The sequence below is a fragment of the Ipomoea nil genome, unplaced genomic scaffold, assembly GCF_001879475.1.
Source record: "Ipomoea nil cultivar Tokyo-kokei standard unplaced genomic scaffold, Asagao_1.1 scaffold2922, whole genome shotgun sequence".
NCBI lineage: Eukaryota > Viridiplantae > Streptophyta > Magnoliopsida > Solanales > Convolvulaceae > Ipomoea > Ipomoea nil.
This window is the reverse complement of record NW_017619350.1, coordinates 690,556-713,460: the sequence shown is the minus strand read 5'-3', so window position 1 is coordinate 713,460 and position 22,905 is coordinate 690,556. Positions and strand designations below refer to the sequence as shown.

The 22,905-nt window shown below is 34.2% G+C and overlaps 2 protein-coding genes across 3 annotated transcripts; one reads left to right on the top strand and one right to left on the bottom strand.

The window, feature by feature from the left end:
• Window positions 1-251: 251 nt before the first annotated feature.
• Window positions 252-4,845, bottom strand: LOC109161496 (probable LRR receptor-like serine/threonine-protein kinase At2g16250). The gene is made up of 5 exons (XM_019309914.1): window positions 4,280-4,845; window positions 2,111-4,193; window positions 1,507-1,635; window positions 1,355-1,377; window positions 252-1,244 (listed from the first exon to the last, which is right to left on the bottom strand). The coding sequence occupies exons 2-5, from the start codon at window positions 4,078-4,080 to the stop codon at window positions 649-651; spliced, it is 2,718 nt and encodes a 905-aa protein (XP_019165459.1). The 5' UTR covers window positions 4,081-4,193; window positions 4,280-4,845; the 3' UTR covers window positions 252-648.
• Window positions 4,846-15,035: 10,190 nt separating this feature from the next.
• LOC109161243 (glycine-rich RNA-binding protein-like) lies at window positions 15,036-16,284 on the top strand. 2 transcript variants are annotated; one of them, XM_019309563.1, is made up of 3 exons: window positions 15,041-15,216; window positions 15,536-15,807; window positions 15,895-16,284. In XM_019309563.1, exons 1-3 carry the CDS (start codon window positions 15,103-15,105, stop codon window positions 15,956-15,958), a joined length of 450 nt encoding a protein of 149 aa, XP_019165108.1. In that variant the 5' UTR covers window positions 15,041-15,102; the 3' UTR covers window positions 15,959-16,284. The 2 variants fall into 2 exon arrangements, with proteins under 2 accessions (XP_019165107.1, XP_019165108.1); XM_019309562.1 differs by having other exon boundaries at window positions 15,036-15,216; window positions 15,536-16,284.
• Window positions 16,285-22,905: the final 6,621 nt, after the last annotated feature.

The following is a 22,905-nucleotide window of genomic DNA, read 5'->3' as shown; positions in this document are numbered from 1 at the left end:
CTTGTTTTCTCGAGTTCCATTTATCACTCAAATTTATAAATAGAATCAAATTGATGGGCAGCTAAGATAAATAGGGGTTGTTCTCTCTCTCTCTCTCTCTCTCTCTCTCTATATATATATATATATATATAAACACAAGCTAAGAAATTATGGGTACTTGCAAATTACAAATGCAGAGAGACAGATGAAGGAAGGAAAGAGGAAAGCAGACTGAAAACAGGATTACAGGAACAAGAACATCTTTCGGCTACTGGGAAAATCTCCAATCTCAATTCTCTGAATCCAGTCTATCCAGAAATTTAAAAAGAACAAAAAAAACCCAATATGATTCTTTCTGCTGTTTGTTTCCTATAATATACATTCCATGAATGAAGCAGTAAAAGAACATCAACTACAAGAAACAAAATAATAATAATCATAATAGCAGTGCTGAACCCTGCGCTGTCTTACTTCTTTCCCAGGAAATCCAACAAAAAATTCCATGTTAATGTATAGAAAAAACAAGCATCTTCCCTCTCTCTCTCTGCGTTCCCCCCAAAAAAGCCACAAAAATGAAGACGAGAATGTACAGGGTAGGTAGCAATGAGCTAGCTAAGCTCCCAAAATGCGGAGCTTACTGTGTTATTAACAATGAATCTTCAACCACAATCAAATCTCGCTCATTGGTTCCGGGAATATCTCCTTAGACCGCCTCGTTGAAGACGAATTACCTCCTCCGCCCTCCCCAATTTGCCCGCTTCCCTGTGACCCCGAAGTTCCCGAGTGTTTGAACCCGCTCGTCCCTTCCGCCTTACTCGACGGGACAACTGGCACCGCCGCTACATCCGAAGAGCTCTGCCGCCAGCTGCCAAACAGACCGGCATTCCACGACCCTCTAGACGAGGTCGCTTTAAGCCTGGCGGACCCCGTGTGGTCTTCCCTTACAACCTTCAACGGATTCTCCAAAGCTTTAAGGATATATCTCATTAAAGGCCGCCTCGAAGGTTTGGGGTTGAGGCAAGATCTCGCCACGATAGCCATCGCCCATACTTCCTCCAATAGATCCTCGTCTATGATCAGAGAAGGATCCACGATTTTCGTCACCAACTCTTTATCGTATATACTGATGTATGGCAATGTTCGGTCCAACCATTCCTTCATACTCGAATCATCTGACGCACTGAAACCTATCCTGCCAGTTACCAGTTCAAGCAAGACTTTCCCAAAACAATACACATCATAGCTACATATTGTTGGATGTGATCCTGACCATTCAGAAGAGAAACAATTAGGAAGAATAAAATCCTCACCATAGATCTAACGGGAAAAGATATTCGTGGATTTCAGGAGTTTAAGGTAGGATGTAAAAACATACCTGAAGACGCTTGATCTGATGTTCTGCATCATACAACAAAGAAAATAGTTTTGTCATTTGAGAGTAAAATAATGTTTTTGCACCACAATCATCTAAAAGTGACGATATTACTTTGTACCCCCAAAAAAAAAAAAAAAGGCGATATTACTTACTGTTGTAGCCGCAGAAACCTGGAAAACCTATTGTGAGGAGTATCTGCTTCTTGTGTACAAACTTCACTTAGGCTCCCTAACCGCACTTCAAATTTATCATCAAGGAGTACGCTACTGGATTGAACATCTCTGTGGAAAAACAGTGAATTAATAAATCTTCGATTCGAGGGGTTTGGATTCGAAACATTACAAGATGCTGTAATATTTATTAAACACTATAACACCCTTCTCGGTGAATTGAGTATTTACGTCAATAGCAACCGGGGCCCACATATCACGACATCAAAATCAAATCCCAGATCCTAATCTCTATCATCAAAATCTAAGGTTGTGTCTAAAATGTTTTATGTGTTTATTACCCATAAACAAACCAAGAAAACGAAAAATCATTAACACAACACAAACCAGAGATGTAAACAAATGGTAACACAAGGAACACATAAAAGGATAGCCAATTTAATACTTCAACAAATAAACATAGCTAAAGGACATATTGCCTAATGGAGCCCCGAAAATCCTACATTAATCAAGTAAACATGGTACAACTGGCAATAACTGTCTATGGATAAGATATATACGTATAATATACTAGGTAGTCTCATACCTGTGCACAAGGGCCGGTGAACATTCATGATGAAGATAAGACAGGACTTCAGCAGCTCCAATTGCGATTTTCAGTCGTGTTATCCAATCCAGTGACTGTAAACTATCATCATCCGAATCGTTTTTCTTAAATAAGGAACTCGATAGGTCTCCGTTTGGCATGTATTTGTAAACCAGAAACTTCTGGTTCTCGTTCTCCAAGCAATGGCCTAAAAGGGGGACTATTCTGGGATGAGAAACCTTGCTGAAAAACTCCAACTCTAACGTGTATGTCTCCTTCTTCACTGACTGCAAATCGATTCTTTTGATGACTACAGGGATTCCGCCTTCTAACAAGCCTCGGAAGAGATCGCCAGAGTGTCCATGCTTAATGAAGTTTTCGTCGTTGAAATCACCGGTGGCTTGAAGAATCTGCTGAAATGTAAACGAATCTCCTAAGCTTGACAAGTTTAAGGATAGCCCGGGAGGAGGAGGGGTCGAGCCTGTAGGAACGGGTCCCACCCCAGTGCCTCGTTGATTCGGCGTACTCCTCTTGCGTCTGCATATCATCATCGTCAGAAGTAAAATTCCCAAAAGGGCAATTAATCCAACACCACCCAGCACGCCCGCCAAAATAATTACATTTCTACGGCTCTTCTTGGATCTCGGAGGTGGAGGTGGAGGAGGAGGAGGCTCGGTGGCATTTGGCTGCCCAGTATCGAATTTTAGCCCCCTCCCAGTGTAGAACGAATCACATTCACCGAAAAGCCTTTGACTTGACACATTTTGGAGGCAGTTTGTGCTTAGAGACACATTGCTATGAACATAATCAGGAACTTTACCTTCGAAATAGTTACCAGATAGATCAAGAAAACTGAACCTCAGAATCGCAGTGGTAAGATATCCGTAAAATGTATTCTGGGAAAGGTTAAACACAGCAGTGGTAGTAGCAATAGCATTTGAAGTGAGATTAGGCAGACTTCCCGTAAAATTATTCACAGAGGCATCAAGAAACTGCAATTCAGGCATCGACCACAATGCATCGGGAAAATCACCAGAGAAATTATTATGACCCAAGGCCAAGAACTGCAACTGAGTTAGAGGAGCGAATAAATTAGCAGGCAAAAACCCAGACAGCATATTGTTCTCCATAACCAATCTCCGCAAGCTCCTTAAGCCGCTTAAATCTGGGGGCACATTCCCAGCCAGAGAATTGAAGCTGAGATCAAGATCAGTCAGACTAGAAAGATCACCAAGTTGGGGAGGTATCGAAGAAGACAAATTATTCCCAGACAGATTCAAGAATTTCAACCTGGATAAAGTCCCAATGCCTAGAGGAATCGACCCAAACAAGGAATTCACAGACAAGTCAAGCAAAGTAAGGCTCCCGAGAGACCCAAACGACTGAGGAATCGAGCCATTAAGCGCATTATGTGAAAGGTTAAGAACAGAAAGACTGGATAATTGACCCAAACTTAAAGGAATCACCCCAGTGAGGCCATTGTGTGACAAATGAAGCTGAGTTAAACTACTCAAGTTCCCAAGGGAGGTGGGTAAAGAACCTATAATCGAACAGGAAGTAAGATCAAGAACTCGAAGAGAACTCATCCTAAGGCCAAACCACCCCGGGATAGACCCAGGAAGCATGAAAAAGGAGGCATTGAAATATGTCAATCGACTAAAATTCTGCAGAGAATCCACTGAGAATCGAGGGTTTTTACTTCCAATTCGGGTGCGCTTAAACCCGGAGATATTGATCCCAACCACTCTACCATTCCTACAATTCACCCCAACCCATCCCAAGCAAGGGTCAGCCTTTATAGGCCACTGTTTGGCCCTCAGCCCTAAAGATGATCTCAATTGCAGCAAACCCAATCTCTCCGCCTTTGAATTCAACAACAACTGTTCAAATGTAGAGTCAACCAGCAACAAAAACACCACCACCGCCAAACACGGCGCCGCCACTCTCCACTGTCGCGCCACCATTCTCATCCCACCTTCAAAATTCTCCGCCCTCCGTCACATTCATATACAAGTGTGTGTATGCGTGTAGATAATGATGTATATATACACACACACACAGAGATGCGAGCCTGTGTGTGTATCTATATAAATAAATAAGAGAAGTAAAATTAGGGATTCTCAGCTTACAGAAAGAATACGCATTTGTTTATATGTATCTGTAGCTTACCTTTGAGAAATGAGAATGAATCAGAAGCTCTGATTTGGTTCTTGTTCTTGAAAAAAGTAGTAGCAGAACTGCCTTCCTTTTCTCTCTCTCTCTCTACCTACTGCAACTCTTTTTCTTTCAGTTTCTTCCGTTGACGGATGAGAGAGAGAGGAGAGAATTTAAAAAAAAAAAAAAAAATGGTCAAAGTCTCAAAGATGGGGCTTTAGAGAGAGGAATAACAGCAAGCCAATAGTTCGGGTTTTGTGAGAGAGAGAGAGAGAGAAAAGAGGGAAAAAAGAAAGCTTTTTTTCCCCTTATATTGCTTTCTTGCCATCGGCTGGCATTTTCTTGAATGGAAAGGCTAAAGTCTGAAAAGCTTTTCCTTTTTCAGCAACCCTTTTTTCCGGCGATGAGTAAAAGGCAATTAAGGCTAGAATCAGGGCTCGGGTGGTGGGGTTTCGGCTCTGGACCACCGCGCGCGGTGGCTCATTTCTTGGTGAGCTAATAAGTTGAGGGTTGTTCAACACCAGAAAACCACCAATCCTACAGCTAAGCTCACATTTAAAACCACTTCCACCATTGTTGTTGTACCTGTGTTAGTGATGACTGATGAAATAATAATAATAATTTCTAATAAATACTAAAATATTACAGTAATTATAATAGTTATACTAAATATATTTTATCTGCCTATACGATATATGGATTTTATGCCCAAAATCATGCGTTAATGATATGCATTTATTTACCGGGATAAATTTACCATTGACTACTTCAATTACTAGCATCTAATACTCATCTCGAATCTATTTATCACTATCAACGTCAATTTCTATAATTTACTATTTGAAATATGAATTTTATTGTATGTGACAACGCTGTTAGAATAAATAGTTCCTGAATAATAATGTTAAAACAAGCTTGCGATGTGAGATCGACAAAGAAAATAAGCAAATTATACTATCGATCAGGTTCTGCCTTCAGATTATGTATCTATAGTTAACACATTTTGTACAGTTGATAATTTCTATACATGTAGCTATCATATTATGCGTCAGCAATTATCAAGTCAAGTTCCGTATTTGCAGTTGACACATTTTGTTCTTGCAGTTGATAATTTATGTACCTGTAACTATCATATTATGTGTCAACAATTATAAAATTATTTGTTTACATATATTGTAAGTACAAAATGTGTTAATTGAATATACATAATTTTTGTATTAGGTTTCACAATGCAATATGTACTCTGATCCATTGTATAATAATTGAAGAAAATGTTAGTCCGCGTTGCCTTGCTTAAGCCCATGGATTTAGCGGGCGATTTATTTAAAAAATTATAATGGGATAATAAGTAATTTAAATTATTAAAAATTAATATAAAATTTTAAAGATAATGATGAGTTTAGATAATTTAAAACATCAAACATTAAAACTCACACATAAATTTACTTTAATATTAATATTGATGACGTTCCTTAAATCTCCAACCCACCCTATCAAATTAGGTGGTCGAGCGGGCGACGACTTAACATTCAAACTCTTAAAAAAAAGTTAAAATTAATTAAATTAATATCAACAATATGTGAATACATTTGAAATATTTAAATAATAATAATAATAATAATAATAATAATAATAATAATAAACCAATGTTGAATTCAAGATCCAATGTTAAATAATTTTAAATTTAATTTTCATTTTCAACTAACAAACTTTAATATTAATTTTTTTTTTTTTTTTGTTTACTTTCAAATGTGTATAAACCTACAAGGTATGCAACATAATAACCGTTTTCCGTGCATGTTGCTTGGTAACTCACCTCAAGTTTTCTATTGGCCTCTAAGCGAGAGTGCTTTAATTCGCGTAAAAAATTGAATTCATAATCCCAAAGTTTTTCCGCATTCCGTTCCAACAAAGTATGTGAGAAGAAGTAAATTAAGGCGACTTAATAGTTTAGCAGACAAGACCAAATATTAGTGTGTACAAAAAATTTATCCAAATTAAAATAATTCTCACACTGCCGCCATCAAAATTCGAACTTTAATTTATTCTTTTAAATATTGTTTACTGAACTACTAAGCTAAGCTCGTGCGGGCCGATATTGCTTTAATTAACATTCCAACACGCAAACTAAGGTAGAATGTCATGGGCTAGCCCATAACCCATATTTCAATTAATCCGTCAAATATATCATCAATTAAAACTGTAATTTGCCAAAAATAATAATAAAATTATTAAAAATCATATTTATTATACGGAGTACTTTTTTATGAAAAAAAAATCATAATCTCGCTCGTACGATCAGAATAATATTGTGGCAGCATTTTTATAGTACTCCGTAATTAAATTATTACCTTTAATACTTCAATTATTATTAATTATTTTTTGCTTTATCCTGTTTCTAGTTGACTGTGTGTAGTGTTTGAAGCAGTTGTATACTTAAATTTTGGGCTGCTAGATTAAGATGGGCAACCATGATATCATGTTTGTGTTCACAACTTGCATTTAAACGTTATACTATTTGTTGATTTGATTTTATTTATTTATTTTATAAATCGATTGGTTAGTTCGTATATTGTGATATTTATCACAATTCACTTTAAGCAAGTGTTCTTAACTTATTCAATGAAATGAATTCACAAAATTTGCCAACACGATATAATTTTTATTTTTATTTTGAAAATAAAAAAAATTATACTCATTTATGGGGAAATGAGTATATTTAAGACGGTGAGTTTTTCTTTTTTCTAAATAATACTAATTTTAACAACAATTATGAAATTGAAATATTAAAAACATATAATATGGAAATAATTAAATTTAAATATAAACTTTAAATGCAAAAGGAAAATAATGTACATAATGTAGTCTAGAATTGAATATTGGACGAGACTTTCAGTGCGTTGTTGGTATAGACTATAGAGAGATGGGAGCAAATATTAGTGGGAAAGTCAAACACTATTGCGTGGTCAACTCTTTATGTTTGGCGTTTTCAAGTGTCAACAACAAATTTAAATAGTAACTTAGCAAAAAGGGAATGCAATACCAAATATATGATACAATATGCTAACTCAAAAATAATGAAAATATGCCTCGAAAGACTGGTTGAGTGAGTGGACCATATTTGTTATAATATAAAATCATAAATTTAATTATTGTCAACACTCTCTTAATCAAACTTGGTCCAATTGTAAAAATATTTAAAAAAAAAAAAAAAAAACACCAAAATGGGTGCATAAATCCATTAAATGTTGAATAACAAATTAGGAATGATTAAGTAAGAGTGCAGTGCATAAGTGACATTGACAGAGCACCATACATGTTAATTAAGCTTGGTGCTTTTAATTAATTCCTCATCTAACCAATAATTATTATCCGTCAACCACAATATTATAGTTGCTTTTAAATGTATGTATGTACTTATGTTACATGCTTCTTAATTATAGACTTAAGCTTGCTGCTGCTTAGGTGTACCACTTGCTTTGCTGCATTTTCAATTCACTACTGCTACTATATATATATATATATATATATATATATACACACACAGTCATACAGACATTATACTTGCAATGCTGATGAGCTAGCTAGTTGTCATCTACTACGTACTATATATATTCAATTATTATTATTACTCTATATGTACTGTTTATTCCACTTTATAATTATTATCATACTAGCTACTATATATATACAATGGCATGCTACACCTCCAAGTAAAAAGTATACGTGGATAGTACACACCCATATACTTTATCTTGAAAAGTAAAAGGCTATAATAGTATCATTACTAAATTTTCAAATTTGTAATAATTATATATAAAATAAACTCTATCTTAAAAAGTTTTCAATAATTATAAAACTAAGTTGTGTTTTTCTTTTTACTAAAACCCTCAATCATGAATGAACTATGATGGACAATTGATATCAGTCCTTTACTCTTTATAGAATAACTATGTTGTCATTTGATCATATATGTGTGTGTTCAGATGAGAACCTACCTTATTGTGTGAATCTGAGAAACACCTTTGATGTTGCATTATTCAACGCCAGAATATGATGCACGAAAAAAGTCAGCACAGGATATGGTGCACAACGTGTGTGTTGCGTTTGCAGTACACTGCGTGTGTGCATTGCATTGTGTTATAGATGACCTGCATAGTTCACTAATATAGATAAATCGCTCAGATTGGTTCTCAGGGCAATTCACATGTTAATATAGATTCTCATATTAACATAAACATATATATATATATATATATATATATATATATATATATGTATGTATGTATGTATGTATGTATGTATGTATGTATGTATGTATGTATGTGTGTGTGTGTGTTTCAAATTGCAATTAGTATATAGGTGATATGATAATGATATGCAGGCGGATACCCCGTGCGCTGTAAATACAGCAAACTTCATATATACGTATATATTGTAATTAATAAGATTCCCTGGATCAGAGTTTAGGTGTGCATGGAACATGCAAGCTGAAGCTCTGTGTGTAAGTGAGATTAGTTTAATTATATTAATTAGTTTGCATAATCAGCGCTTATATGATGAGATTATAACGATATAATTTAATCATTACCAAATAATTGATGAACGTGGACCACTTTATTATCCATCCATCTATTATTCCTATTCCATCATACTCTATATAAATAATAATAATATTATTATATCATAAATAAATAACTTTGTTTCACCTAATGTAAATTATTGAGCAAAATCCGATCTGAATACAGAATCGTCTCACAATGGTGAATATATATATATATATATATATATATATATATATATATATATATATATATATATATATATATATATATATATATATATATGGTAAATTGGTATATAGAAGTACATACCAAATATGTAGTGTAAGCAAGGTTAGGAGTTTGGAGAATGATATGATGCCTAGAGAAGTCTCTTTCCAAACCGTTGTCACACTACCAGATTTTTTTCCTTCGATCACTTTCTTCTTCATGTGTCTTTCATTTTCAAACCAACCACAACGGCTCAGCATCTCTATCCGTACAATAATAACATTTCATTATTCAAACACAAAAATACTGCTGGATATATGGTCCGATGTCGAGAAATACATGTATTTTTGGACACAAATTTCTTCATTCACTGCGTGTTAGGTTATAATCAATGACAATAGTGAACTAGGTTGAGTGGCTGAAACACGAGTTTAATTTTTGTCAGCACCCTCTTAGTGTAATCTATCATATTGTACATAATTCACAAGTATATATATACTTTCAAATAATGACTGTGAATTTTAATTTTCTCGTCACCTAAAAAAAAATAAGAGTGAATTAGCATTATTGTAGGTACTATATATGCTTTATTTGTTAGACAGAAAAATAATTATGTTTGAATGTTTGATACTAGTGTCACTTCATAATTAATGAACATACAAGTAAACTATATAAAATAGCATTAAATTAGACGCTTGTATTAGTTAAGAGAAACATGACACAATATAGATAATTAGACTTCTCAATTATTACATAGGATGGTATTTATGCTTAATTATATTTATTATCATTATTATTGTTAGGGGCACGCGTATTGGTATTTATATTCTAATGTCTTACCATTCTAAACCCAATCAAACAATTGAATTCATATTCTTAGTAATTTTTTTTTTCCACAAATCAAACAATGGAGGAATTCATTTTCCTGGTAATTTGTTTTCCATGGATTTTTAATTCCATTCATCTTCAATTATTTTCCGGCGAACTAAACAGGCCGTAAATAGGTGAATGTGAGATTTCTAACGATTTTTACGTTTCCAATTCTTAAAGTCATAATCAAAGAAATATAATTTTCGGAAAATTCCCTCGCCACCCAAACAAATCTTGAGTAGAGATGACTGCAATTTGATTTCAATCAAACTAGAGACTATAGAACTGCACTGAAAGAATATAAATGGTCCCGGTTTTAGTTTGAAATCGGAACCAACAAAGTTTTGGTTCCATTTCCTTAAATATATGAAACTATGAAACCGATAATTTAAAACCAAAGCCAAACTATAGTCATATCTAGCCAGGAATGCAGTGGGAACAAGCTTCCCCTAACTTTTATTTTCCTTTTTTTTTTCTTTTTCTTTTTGGCTATGTAAAATGAAGAGCATGCAAGAAAAGTCATTTTCCAGACAATTGTCTCTGCAGATTATGTCTTTTTTCTTTTTTTTTTGGGTTCGTCGTTTTATAAAGACACAAATTTCTTCATGGACTGCGTGTTAGGTTTATTTATATATCTACTTAAGCAACTAAATTTATACTTTTGGCCTCACTTCTCTCCTTTGAAAACCGCATATATAATGCCAACGTTTTATTCTAAAAAATATTAGTGAAGGGGTAGATATGTAATATTAAATATTAATCAATAATATTCAAAGTTAAAATAGCTTAAAGTCCATAATTAGATAATATTTAATAATAAATTAATTATCCTGTAGTTTTGCACTAACAAAATTATACCGAGTCAATGTGGCGTGTTGTATATTTTAATTAATAAAAATAATAATTAATTAGCTTAATGGCAGCCTGTCAAGGTGACACGATTGGTCAATCGCTAAATAATAGGGGCATGTCGAGCATAAATAGGTTTGGAAATGTCAAAATTGTATTTATTTATATAACTTTTTGTAGTTGAAATAGTACGAATAAATATGGTTTATGGAGGTCCATTAATATTTCGTGTACTTTTCCGATAACACATCAAGTGATTAGGTTTGTATTTATAAAAATAATAATTATTGTTCAAAAGGGACGATTGAGAAGGTGAAATATGATTCACATATTTAAAAGATCATATGTTTGGTTTATGTAACATTCTCTTGGTCGATTCAATTGCACAGATATTCTTAATGCAATTTGTTATTTATTTCTTATTTTTTTATTTGCGAGTTGTCATATAAGATATAGTTGTTCAATACACATCAGTCTTTTTTGATAACATAGTTAGCTTATCAGTCAATTTTGACTTATTTGATTATTATTAGTTGTTTGACTTGATTAAACAACTAATATAATTGTTTGATTAATTAGCTTTGTGTAATAACTATTGCTCTAAAACGCTAAAATTCAAAAAGCTGTTCAAAACAGCTTTTTGTTTTTTCGATCATTTTTTTTAGAAAGCCATTTTGCATGTAATCAACTATCAGCTACCAACTAATTTACCAAACATCTTTCTACAAACAACTAATCTTTTCAATTCAAACTCACTAAGTTAGTCAGCTAACAGTTATTTACTAAACACTTCATTATTATTAGATTATAGGTATAAATTGCTCTCCTCACTAAAAAATAATAATTACTCCGTATTTGTTTTGTTGTGTTTTGCTTTTGTGAATTTAATTCGTTGGCCGACTTCAATTGCCAAATTAAAAAGTTAACGAGTTTAGTGTTTTATTTTTATTTTAATTTGTCCGACAGTTGGCAAACCTAACGTTTTTTTTTTTTCTTTCCTGAAATTAATAATCACAAATAGAGAATAGAGAATTAGAGATAATACTTGGACTTGAATTCAATATAGAACTTAATCTCGATAGGAGTATAAACGAGTCGAACGGTTTATTTAATGCTTAATTGAGTTTGATTAAATTTAAAATTTAATCAAATTAAAGATGACTCGTTAACTCTATTAAACACAAAAACCTCCACACCCCCACCCTCCCTTCCCCCCTCCCCCTCCCAAACTTTTTTATATAGAATGGAGGGAAAAATCTAAAAGCGCCCAATATTACAAGCTACTGAATTGGCCATGAATACTACGCCAAATGGAAATACCAGAGAGGTCATCCTCTAACAATCCTCTCACTGTGTCCCGTGGGTTAGATAGCACATGTAAGCCCACTGGGAAATTCCTGGAAAGCTTAGCTAGACTGTCAGCTACACGGTTTTGCTCACGAAGCACTACAACAACCTGCCACACCTCAAATTTCCTTAGTTCCTTCTTGCAAGCTTCCAGTATGTTGTGAGCAGTAATGCGTGGGAGCCACGCTCCTGAAATGTAGTTTACCACCTCATCCGAGTCGGATTCAAAGATTACCTTAGTGTAGCCTTGATCTATGGTTAGAAGAATACCTTTTAGGAGAGCCCAAGCTTTAGCTTCGAAGGGCGAGCAATTCCCAATAGAGTAGGTGAAACCAAACTTGAAAGCAAAGAATGGAGAGGGGAATCGAGGGTTGGGGCGAGGAATATGCCCATCACATATTTTTATTCCAATTCTCTCTGCTTGTGATATTATAAAATTATTTTTTTGCTATATATTACAATAACATCTACTCTAGTATGATAAAACTAATTCAGTTGAGTCTCATTCAGTTGGGTCTCATATACGTTTTAAAAAATTCATTGAATAAACAAGAGTTAGGTCAAATTTAAATTGGTAAGAGATCAACTCAATAAAGTGTAAATATTTGACAAATTTAGTCAAAATAATAATTGTATTATATTATTGTATCATAAATCTTGATTGAACTAAGAGAAATACCAAACGAAAATGACAAGTTGCCCACAATTCTAGCACATGACTACTTCTCCATCACTTATACCATATTTTATGACAATAAATTCACTTTTATTATTATTATTATTATTATTATTATTATTATTATTATTATTATTATTATTATTATTATTATTATTATTATTATTATTTAGCCCACCCGATAGATACGTTCTTATTCCAAATCATGTATAGAGGCCCAAATATATCATCGGTATGGAGTGTTTGGCACAAGAAATATTGGACCAACAACATAATTAGGTCAGTTAAAGCCCATACGTAAAGGATTAAAGGCCCAAAACATTTTCTCAAAAAGCCCAAAACATAGAAGAATAAATTGTTAGAAGATATCTTTTACACTACATATCACATACTCACTCTTATATCCCAAGTTTCAAATTATTATATAGTTTATGAATAAATAATAAATGGATTTGAACATTATGGGCAATAGTTATTGTGCGGACTGTGGTTCGTACAATTGTGCGGATTACGGTCTAAAAATGACATTGTTTTACGTAATTTTTTTCACGCAATTCACGGCGACATGTATTTTTATAACTCATAATGCATATTATCCTAACTCATAAAGTACATTATCTTACCCTATAAGTTTCATTATTCTAACACATAATGTACATTACTCCCCCCGTCCCATTTTATGTGTTTGGTTCGTTTAATAAGGCTTGACTAAAGTTATTTTTAATTCAATTTTTCATAATATTAAGTTTAGTATTAGTATACAAAATTTATATATTTAAAAAATACACTAAAAGTACTATTAAACACAAAAAATCAAATTTAAAAATAAGTAGAAAATACTAAAGAATATAAACAAAGAAGAAATGGTTGGTTTGACCAATGAATAATAAGTAGGACAGATAAAATGGGACAGAGGAAGTATATTATAACACATAGAGTACATTATTATAACACATAAAGTACATTATTCTAACTCAATCTATAAAATTCAATAACGTCAATTTTTACTATGGTCCACACAATAATTTGCCCATTATCATAATGGATCCAATTAAGCGCAAGTGGATTATCAAGCCCAATCTAATCGCTTTCAGTCGTTATATCCTGCACCGCGGTGCATAATCGATTATGTACCGCGCGTCAAAACGACGTTGTTTCTGCAGTTATAATGGAGTGACACTACAGTGTGTTTAAACCGACACTGTCTCACGTATTATTTTTATATTATCAAATGAAACTGCAGTTATATCAAAATGATATTGTAGTTGTGATGAAACGAAACTACAGTATATATAAAATAAAACTGAATAACATTTCACATATTTGAGTGTATATTGTACAATGAAGCTGTAATTATATTGAAATGATCATGTAGTTGTGCTTTAATGAAACTATAGTGTATATAAAATAAAATTAAATAACATTTTCACATATTTGAGTGTATAAATATTGAATGAAACTGTAGTTATATCGAAATGAAACTGTAGTTGTGTTGAACTGAAACTGTAGTGTATACAAAATGAAACTGAAGAACAGAGTTATTTTTTACGAAGATTCTGTTTCTTTTCATTAACAAAACGACGTCGTTTTGATGCGCGGTGCACGATATAATTTGCGAATCGCTTTAGTATGATCCAAATATGTATCACAATTTAGTTATGATTCAAGAAGCATAGTTGAAGCATCTCGAGTTAGTTTACAAGTAACAACTCACAAGAATTACTCAATAGATGGTCTCGGTAACTTGACTTAACTTTAAAAACTTCAATTCATCACCTTTTAAAAAGTGGTCAAGTAAATGAAATATTATTTTCGTACCTAAAAATTCATAAATTTAATGTCAACCAATCAAATAATATATAAATGTTGGGAGCTACTCATGTCAAGTTATTCGGACAGTTAGCTTGGTAATTACAATATTTCGAGATATATTGACTTAGTGTAAAAATTATTTATTAAATTTATTAATTTGAATTCATCAATTATGGAAGGGTCACAATGCAGATTTAGACGAGTTTCCTAAGAAGTGATTGTGCTTTAAAAAATAACTTAATATTTATAATAACTTATATAATGTCTATGTATTATTATTGTTAAAGATATTAAAAAAAAAAATATTTGATAGATTTATGTGTATGACAATAGTTAAAATAGATAACGAACAAAAACGCAGTTAGGCAGGCAAGGATACGCTTAACCAGCAGCGTATGCGTTGCGCAAGCTTTAACCGCCTCCTCCAATCCGATCCGCCTATATAATGTTCCCCTTTTATCCGATTTCCTCTTCTGTTTCATTTCTCGCTCGATCTTAACAAAATTATTATTATGTCGTCGGAAGGTGCGGAGTATCGGTGCTTCGTGGGTGGCCTTGCTTGGGCCACGACGGATCGCACCCTGGGCGATGCTTTCTCTCAGTTCGGCGAGGTCATCGAATCGAAGGTCCGTTTGTTTATCGCAGAGCAGTGATCGGATCCGATCCGGCCGATCCGATTCGCCTTAGCTTTGTTGACTTCACTTCATTCATCTCTATGTTACGTTACTCTCTGTTACTGCGTTACTTCACTTCATTCTATTTGTTACTATTATTCCTTTCCATTGAACGGTACGTTCCGTCTTCCTCTCCTTCAAGAGCTGAAGATCGATCGCTTTTTTTTTTTTTTTTTTTTTTTTTTGATGTTTGATTGAAATGAACTCTGTGGTTTTAATTTTTTGTTGTGGATCTGATCTGATGTGGTTGTGACTGTTTTGTTGGGATCAGATTATTAATGATCGTGAGACTGGGAGATCTAGGGGTTTCGGATTTGTGACGTTCAAGGACGAGCGATCCATGAGGGAAGCGATAGAGGGGATGAACGGCCAGATCCTAGACGGCCGTAACATCACCGTCAACGAGGCTCAGTCTCGCGGGAGCGGCGGCGGAGGTGGATTCCGCGGTGGAAGACGTGAAGGAGGAGGTGGCGGCGGCGGCTACGGCCGTCGCGAGGGTGGCTACGGCGGTGGCGGCCGTGGATATGGTGGTGGAGGCGGTTACGGCGGCGGTGATCGTGGATATGGTGGCGGAGGCGGTTACGGCGGAGGCGATCGTGGATATGGTGGCGGAGGCGATCGTGGATATGGTGGCGGAGGCGACCGTTACTCTAGGGGAGGCGGTGGTGCTTCGGACGGCAACTGGAGGAATTAGAAGTAGTTAACGTAGGAGTTTGAGTCTCTTGTAGTGTCCTTTTTCTGTATTCTTTTTATTTTTGTCCTCGAATGTGTTGGGTGGGCTTTGAATTTGTTATGGTTTTGATTTTTTTAAGGTACAATTGCTAATGTGGTACGTATTAGTCGGTAGGCGGTATAAATCCTGATGGTAACAAATGAACTTTCATAATTTTTTGAAGCGAACTGAGATTGGTCAAGTGGACTCCTACCACCTCGTGGTAGGGTATTGCTTTTCGATCAACTATACATTTGTATTCTCAAAACTTTTGTCTTGAATGAAAGCATGGTTGGTTTGGTGTCAAATTTGAATTTACATACATATATGAATGATCCGCCGGTTTGCATAAACATTCTCTAAATTAAGACTAATTAGGCATTGCATTCGGTATATATTTCCTTTTAATTTCCCAAAAAAGGTTATTTGTATTTGGATTGAATTCATGTTGTTTAACGTATGTTAACATCAAATCAAATGATAAAAACCGCCGGTTTCTGGTAGACAAATTCAATTGCATGCCTTCAAGGGATTTACGTTGATTTTGCAAAATATTATAATTGCATGCATACTTTCCAGTAAAGCAACAATGGCAAGTGTACTTGCGGAATTAATTGTTAGCCCACAAGATCCTCACTTTATAGTTATTCTAAATGTAAATCGCAAGTCGCATAATTAGTTTATCGGTTAGACCTTAGTATTTATGCAGGCATAAAGCAGGATTATACACCTTTCATCATTTTGTACCTTTCCCATTCATGATTTTTAAATTTTTGTATATGAATAGTCATCACTCTCTACACCTAGTGTAACACACACACACACACACACACACACACACACACACACATATATATATATATATATATATATATATATATATATATATATATATATATATATATATATATATATATATATATAGTTTGCGTACTATTATTAAGAGCGGATTTATTTCCTACTTAGTATGTTTACCTTTTCTGTATAATATGTGGGCTATTATCAAGTCAGGGTACGATTTATCAATACTCATATTTAAATAAGTAGTCACAATTTACATTTTCTGTATAGCTCGCGTATTTTTTTTTTTTTTTTGAGCAAAACAGGTAAAAATTTCATTAATGCTGTAAAATATCGGAAATACAACTCGGTGGAACTTGGGTCCACACTACTGAGCCAGCCATAGAACCGGTCGCCCGAGCTAACTCATGAGCTACACGATTCGTTGGTCTCCTGACATGGGAAACATGCACAATCCCAATGTCCATAGCAATCGAACGACATTGCTTAATATATAAACCAACATATGAAAAATCAACAGAACGAAAATGAAACTCATTACAGAAAAGTAAACAGTCTGATTCTAAAATGATATTATTCAAGCCCTGTTCCTTAATCCAAGTTAGAGCTTCCTTGGCCGCAAGAACCTCGGCAAAAAAAGGATCGTTCTCGCCATTGAGCCGTCCCAACTTAGCCGCAATGAATCGGCCATTCCAGTCGCGAATAACCGCTCCAAACCCCACTCCATCTTCAAATGTGGCAGTATCAACATTGCATTTGAGCACATTGATCGGCGTCAATGACCACTGTTGATTGGTATCCATGGCACCAGGCGCACATCGTGGAGTGACATAGGTCGCGAGCCACAGCTGCTGATTACGAAGCATACTGTCACGGGCCGATGTTGATACCGGAGTCCTATCATTCCAAACTGCTTCGTTTCTTGCCTGCCAGATCGTCCAGAAAACAGTAGCCATAACCATCGCCTCATCTATCTTCGCGTATAGCTCGCGTATTATTATTATACAATAATAACGAAATTTATCAGTGTACATTCTCGAATAGAGTATTATACACTTACATACTGGCAAGTGTAAGTGGATTAGTGGAATGCTTAATCCTCAAGTCATCGGCCTACTAATGAATATGTTGTAACGTGTTTTGCAACTTCTATAAACCAACTTTTCATGTGACAAAGCATTGATAGGATTTGCTGATGCATTTATTGCTATATGTAATATGTGGAAGCTAAGGTGTATAATTATTGGTCTAACTTTGGTGTTATGTGGCCTTCTACTATTGCTCTAGTACAAATAATAGGAATAATAATGTCAAAAAATTCAACAAACACTTTGAAAGTAGTGAATCCAAGCTAGGTTCATATGTATATATATAAAATAATTAAATCTGTCTCGTAAAAATTGTTTCCCAAGTTAAAGAAAGTAACTTAACATTAATCTAGTACATTTATGTATAAATATGAGGTTACAACTTAGAAGCTGCTGCCTTGGCTTCCAGCACTCCAGCAGAGCATAGAGCCATTAAAATCTATCCTTCCAATTTTCGCCACATTTTGATTCATTACTTGCTCCAAATAATAGCCAAAGAAATTCATCAATGGCGTCATCACAGTCGGATTATCACGGTGGCGGTTCGTGGACTGCCGAGCAAAACAAGGTGTTTGAAACGGCGCTGGCGGTGTACGACAAGGACACTCCCGACCGCTGGTCCAACGTTGCCAAGGCTGTCGGAGGGCATAAGACGCCGGAGGAAATGAGGCGACACTACCAAATCCTCGTACGAGATATCAAGTCTATTGAGAGCGGTCGCGTCCCCTTCCCCGCCTACTGGACTACCTCTAATGGTTACCAAACACATCCATAAGGTACGTACCATTAGCAAACTATTTTTTTTGAGTGATAAGAAAAATCTGCAGTCAATATTGAAAGTATACATGTGCTGGTCAATCACGCCTTGTGATAGGACCACTAGCTAGCTACTTCTACCTATAGAATTTGATAGGAAACACTTATCACATACTACACCAAAATTATAGCTTGTCTTTGTATACCGTGTCACATTTTTTAGAGTCAGAGTGTTGGACTTTAACCTTCACCTGCCTCTGCTCAAGAATTCCTAACCATTAATTACTGGACTTGGCAACCAACATGGTTGGCGTGGTGATTCAACACCTTATCCCTTAAGTATGAGGTTGGGGGTTTGATCCCCATCCATGTGAATTGAGCAAATCATTTGGTCAGTCCCCTACCACTTATTGTCCTGACAGTAAGGACATGGCCCAACTATATATATATATACCTGAAATCATTATTCAAAAATATACACTAAATAAACTTTACTCCCGCTAACTATATATATACCTGAATGCAGGTTAAGGAATCTAATTTTAACTCCAGAGAGATGAGGCACCTCGTCAGTACAATTTCAGTGTCGCATATTGTTTAAGCTGTACGCTAAATTTGTCGTAATTATATCAGCTGTATTTTCCCAAGTAGTGTTAATTAAATATTAGTGCATCTCTCGTTTTTCTTTTTGGTTTTATATTACAAACTAAAATTTTTATCATTCTATCTAAATCGGGCAATCTATGGCTGACAAGTGACAACATTTATGAAAATAAGGGGTTTCACGCCTTTTGAAAGATGTTCCAAAATATCTTCTTCTTAAAGGGTCGAATTCCCAATCAGCACCTAATCTGACAGAGCATTTAGGAGCGTATATGCCGGTGTGTATAAAGAATCTGTCTATTTTAAACATAATCCCCATACTGCTGTCGCCGAAATTCGAACTTTGATATCTTTTTTCAAATACTGTCTACTGCATTATTGAATTAAGTCTATGCAAGTATGTTACAAAATATCTAAACTAAGATATATAGGGGAATAAACAATTAGTCAGTACAACATAAAGATAACGTACACCAAAGACATTAGTATTAATTGTTCTAGAATCTAGTAATTAATTATTAGGAATCCTAGAACATGCATTAATTGGAGATGGAATGGCATCAAAATTCTCGAGGTCAATATCGCTAATTCGCCATGTGTATGGATTTTAATTCCATTATTATATTAATGTGTTTATTGTTCTGTTATGGTTGAACTTCAATATCCACTTTAGACTAAATTATTCGTAAGAAACTAGTTCAAATTGATAAAACTAATACATTATTCACATAAAAAAAATTGAACTTGAAACATTATGTTACATATACTAAATTAACAATTGGACCAACTCAAATGGGTTGCCCCAAATGAGTTCATTACTCTCATTATGAAAAATTTTTAAAGTTGTACATATTCCTAATTGAGATTATGATTTGGTTATGAAGTGTTATTATGATTGCACCACTTGGGTTATTATTATTATTACTATTACTATTATTTTCTACTATGGGCTTAAATTAAAGCATCTCAACTTCAGGTCCAATTTGGACTCATACAAGAACTATAACCCACACCTCTCACATGCATTTTTTTTTCTAAATAAAAAAAAATATATAATATTTTTATTCACAGATAATTAAACAGTGTCGGGGTTGGCACTTGGCAGATCAGAGTGTACTGTATAGTTGGTGACCAACCCACCGAGATATGGATTCTATGTGGACACCATCATAGAATGTAAATAGTAATATAATAAAGATATAATAATTGTTATATCTTGTATTGGATCTACCTTGTAAAATAGACATCTTATATAAATTTATTTTCAATATAATGCCGGTTCATTTTTATTATAGGTCCATCTTGATATGCAATGTATTAAAAATGTACATATAAAAAAAAATAACAAATATGTATTAAGTTTGATATTTGAATATGAACTCAGGCAATATAATTTGTGGAGATAAAGGACAGTGTTTGGAAAAGGAAAAGATATTTGAAGTGTAGTGTCAACTGTACTCATAGTTAAGAAGCTATCAATATAATGGTATATGGTAAAGCTAGCTGCTAGTGGCCATGCAAAAGGAAGCTAAGGTGGTTTTCCGTTAACGTAGCCCACAATATATAGAAAGCGATATATGGAAGAGATGACAATGAGAGGATAATATATGGGATATTATATATATATATATATATATATATATATATATATATATGTGTGTGTGTGTGTGTGTGTGTGTATTATATATATGGAGGCCAGCTGGTCCCATGCACTCATGCAAATTAACTTTTTAATGCCACAATTTTATCTAAATTGATAATTAAGATAATTAACTTGATAATTTTAAAGTTTTAAGTATATATATTATTTGACAGTTCATATTGTGATGTACATTTTAGAAGAGGCAAATAATAATAAGTTGTTGGAATCTGGCAATGGATACTCCAATCTACCATAAGACAAGTTGTGATGGGTCATACTCTACATTCCTATCCCCACACTCATTACTCTCTCACTTTTTTTTTTTTTTTTTTTTTTTAATAAAAATAATAAAAAAATTATTACATTTTTTGGGGTGGTGGGGAGGGGGGATTGAAGTTGAAAGATCCACTCTTCATCCTCCCAGAGTCCCAGGGCTCCTTTTCACCATCAAATTATTATCCTACTAATCCCAAACAAACATTATTCTTAATTATACCTTAAACTTTTATCAATCACATCAATTGTGAAATAAAAATATAAATATAATTGAGATCGATGTTGAAATCAAGACAACGATTCTGAACATGCAAGTCATAAATTCAAATCTTTTTTAAAGCTAAGATAAAAGAGTCTAAAGTAGAACAGAAAAAGTTATGTAATAAAATATCTCAACCATGATGGACATCTAATTAAGTGTCATCTTCCTAATCTAGTATTAAGTGTCCCATAATGTTTCTTAAGACTAGACAATGCCAAACAGGCAAACAGTGACCAATAAAAAAACACAAGAATAATCTGTTATATATGCTCTGTATAACCAACAGAAAATCTACTCTCTTTTAAGAAGTATATCACCACTATATCGGATGATGCCCTAATATGACTCCTTACAACCTTACATTTTACCCTGACCTATATATCTTTAAATTTCATATGGTCGTAATGAGAGTTAAAAGTTATTACTTTTTGTTGATATTATAGGTACTTTTTAAATTAAATTGATATAATTTTTTTAAAAGTTCAAAATATTATTTTGCAAAAGAATTAAAAAAAGTAACAATCAAAATAATAATGGGCATTGATCACATAATGGAGATTGAAAATGATGTGAAATCTTTTATGGATCATGTTGTCCCTTGATTGTGATGCACCCTTTCCTGAGTGGTCCATGAAGAAGTCTAATACGGAGTATAATATCACAAAAATTCATACACTGACCCATTCAACAAGCATCATTTTGTGTCTCACACACACACACACACACACACACACACACACACACACACATATATATATATATATATATATATATATATATATATATATAGAAATCCACTTGATCATATATATTGTATTGTGCATATATGCCTAAAACTTTATCCTTATGGTTGGGACAAAAGTCTACTATATAATTATGCTTAGCTTGTTCCAAACTCCAAGTGGAAACCATGCAATCAATCAAACAACTGTTAATCACACAATGATTTTACTATTTAATATGAAGCAAAATAGGGTAATAATAGGAAATGGTTGCAATATAATGGATCAATTGGTGATATATACTATATTACTATTTAGAGGTTAAATTTCAAATATAAGTAAATGAAAATAATTTCATGGCTAAGGGAGGCAAAAGATATGAGAATTACTTAGTTAGGAAGGCCGTGTCGTTTCTATGTTAAGCACACTCTACACTCTACTCTGCTTCGCTTGATTCGCTCCGATCATGTGTTAGTCCAACATATACAATCTACACCTGTACCGAGGCTCGAACCCTAGACCTCTCACATAGAAGAGCAACCGGATACCAGTGAACCACGAGAAAAATCATGCACGTCGCGGGTTTGACATGTCAGCTTTGAGGGGTCCAGCGACAAGCACGTATCAACGGGGACTAAAGAACGAGGACGACGACCTCGCATGGGCCATGGGATACCCAAAAGCCCAAATTGCAATTGGGCTTCTCCTTGTGGTCTCAAAACATTCTCACATGGCTAGTCGTGTCAACGTGGGCCCACTGACCATAGCCTAGCCTACGT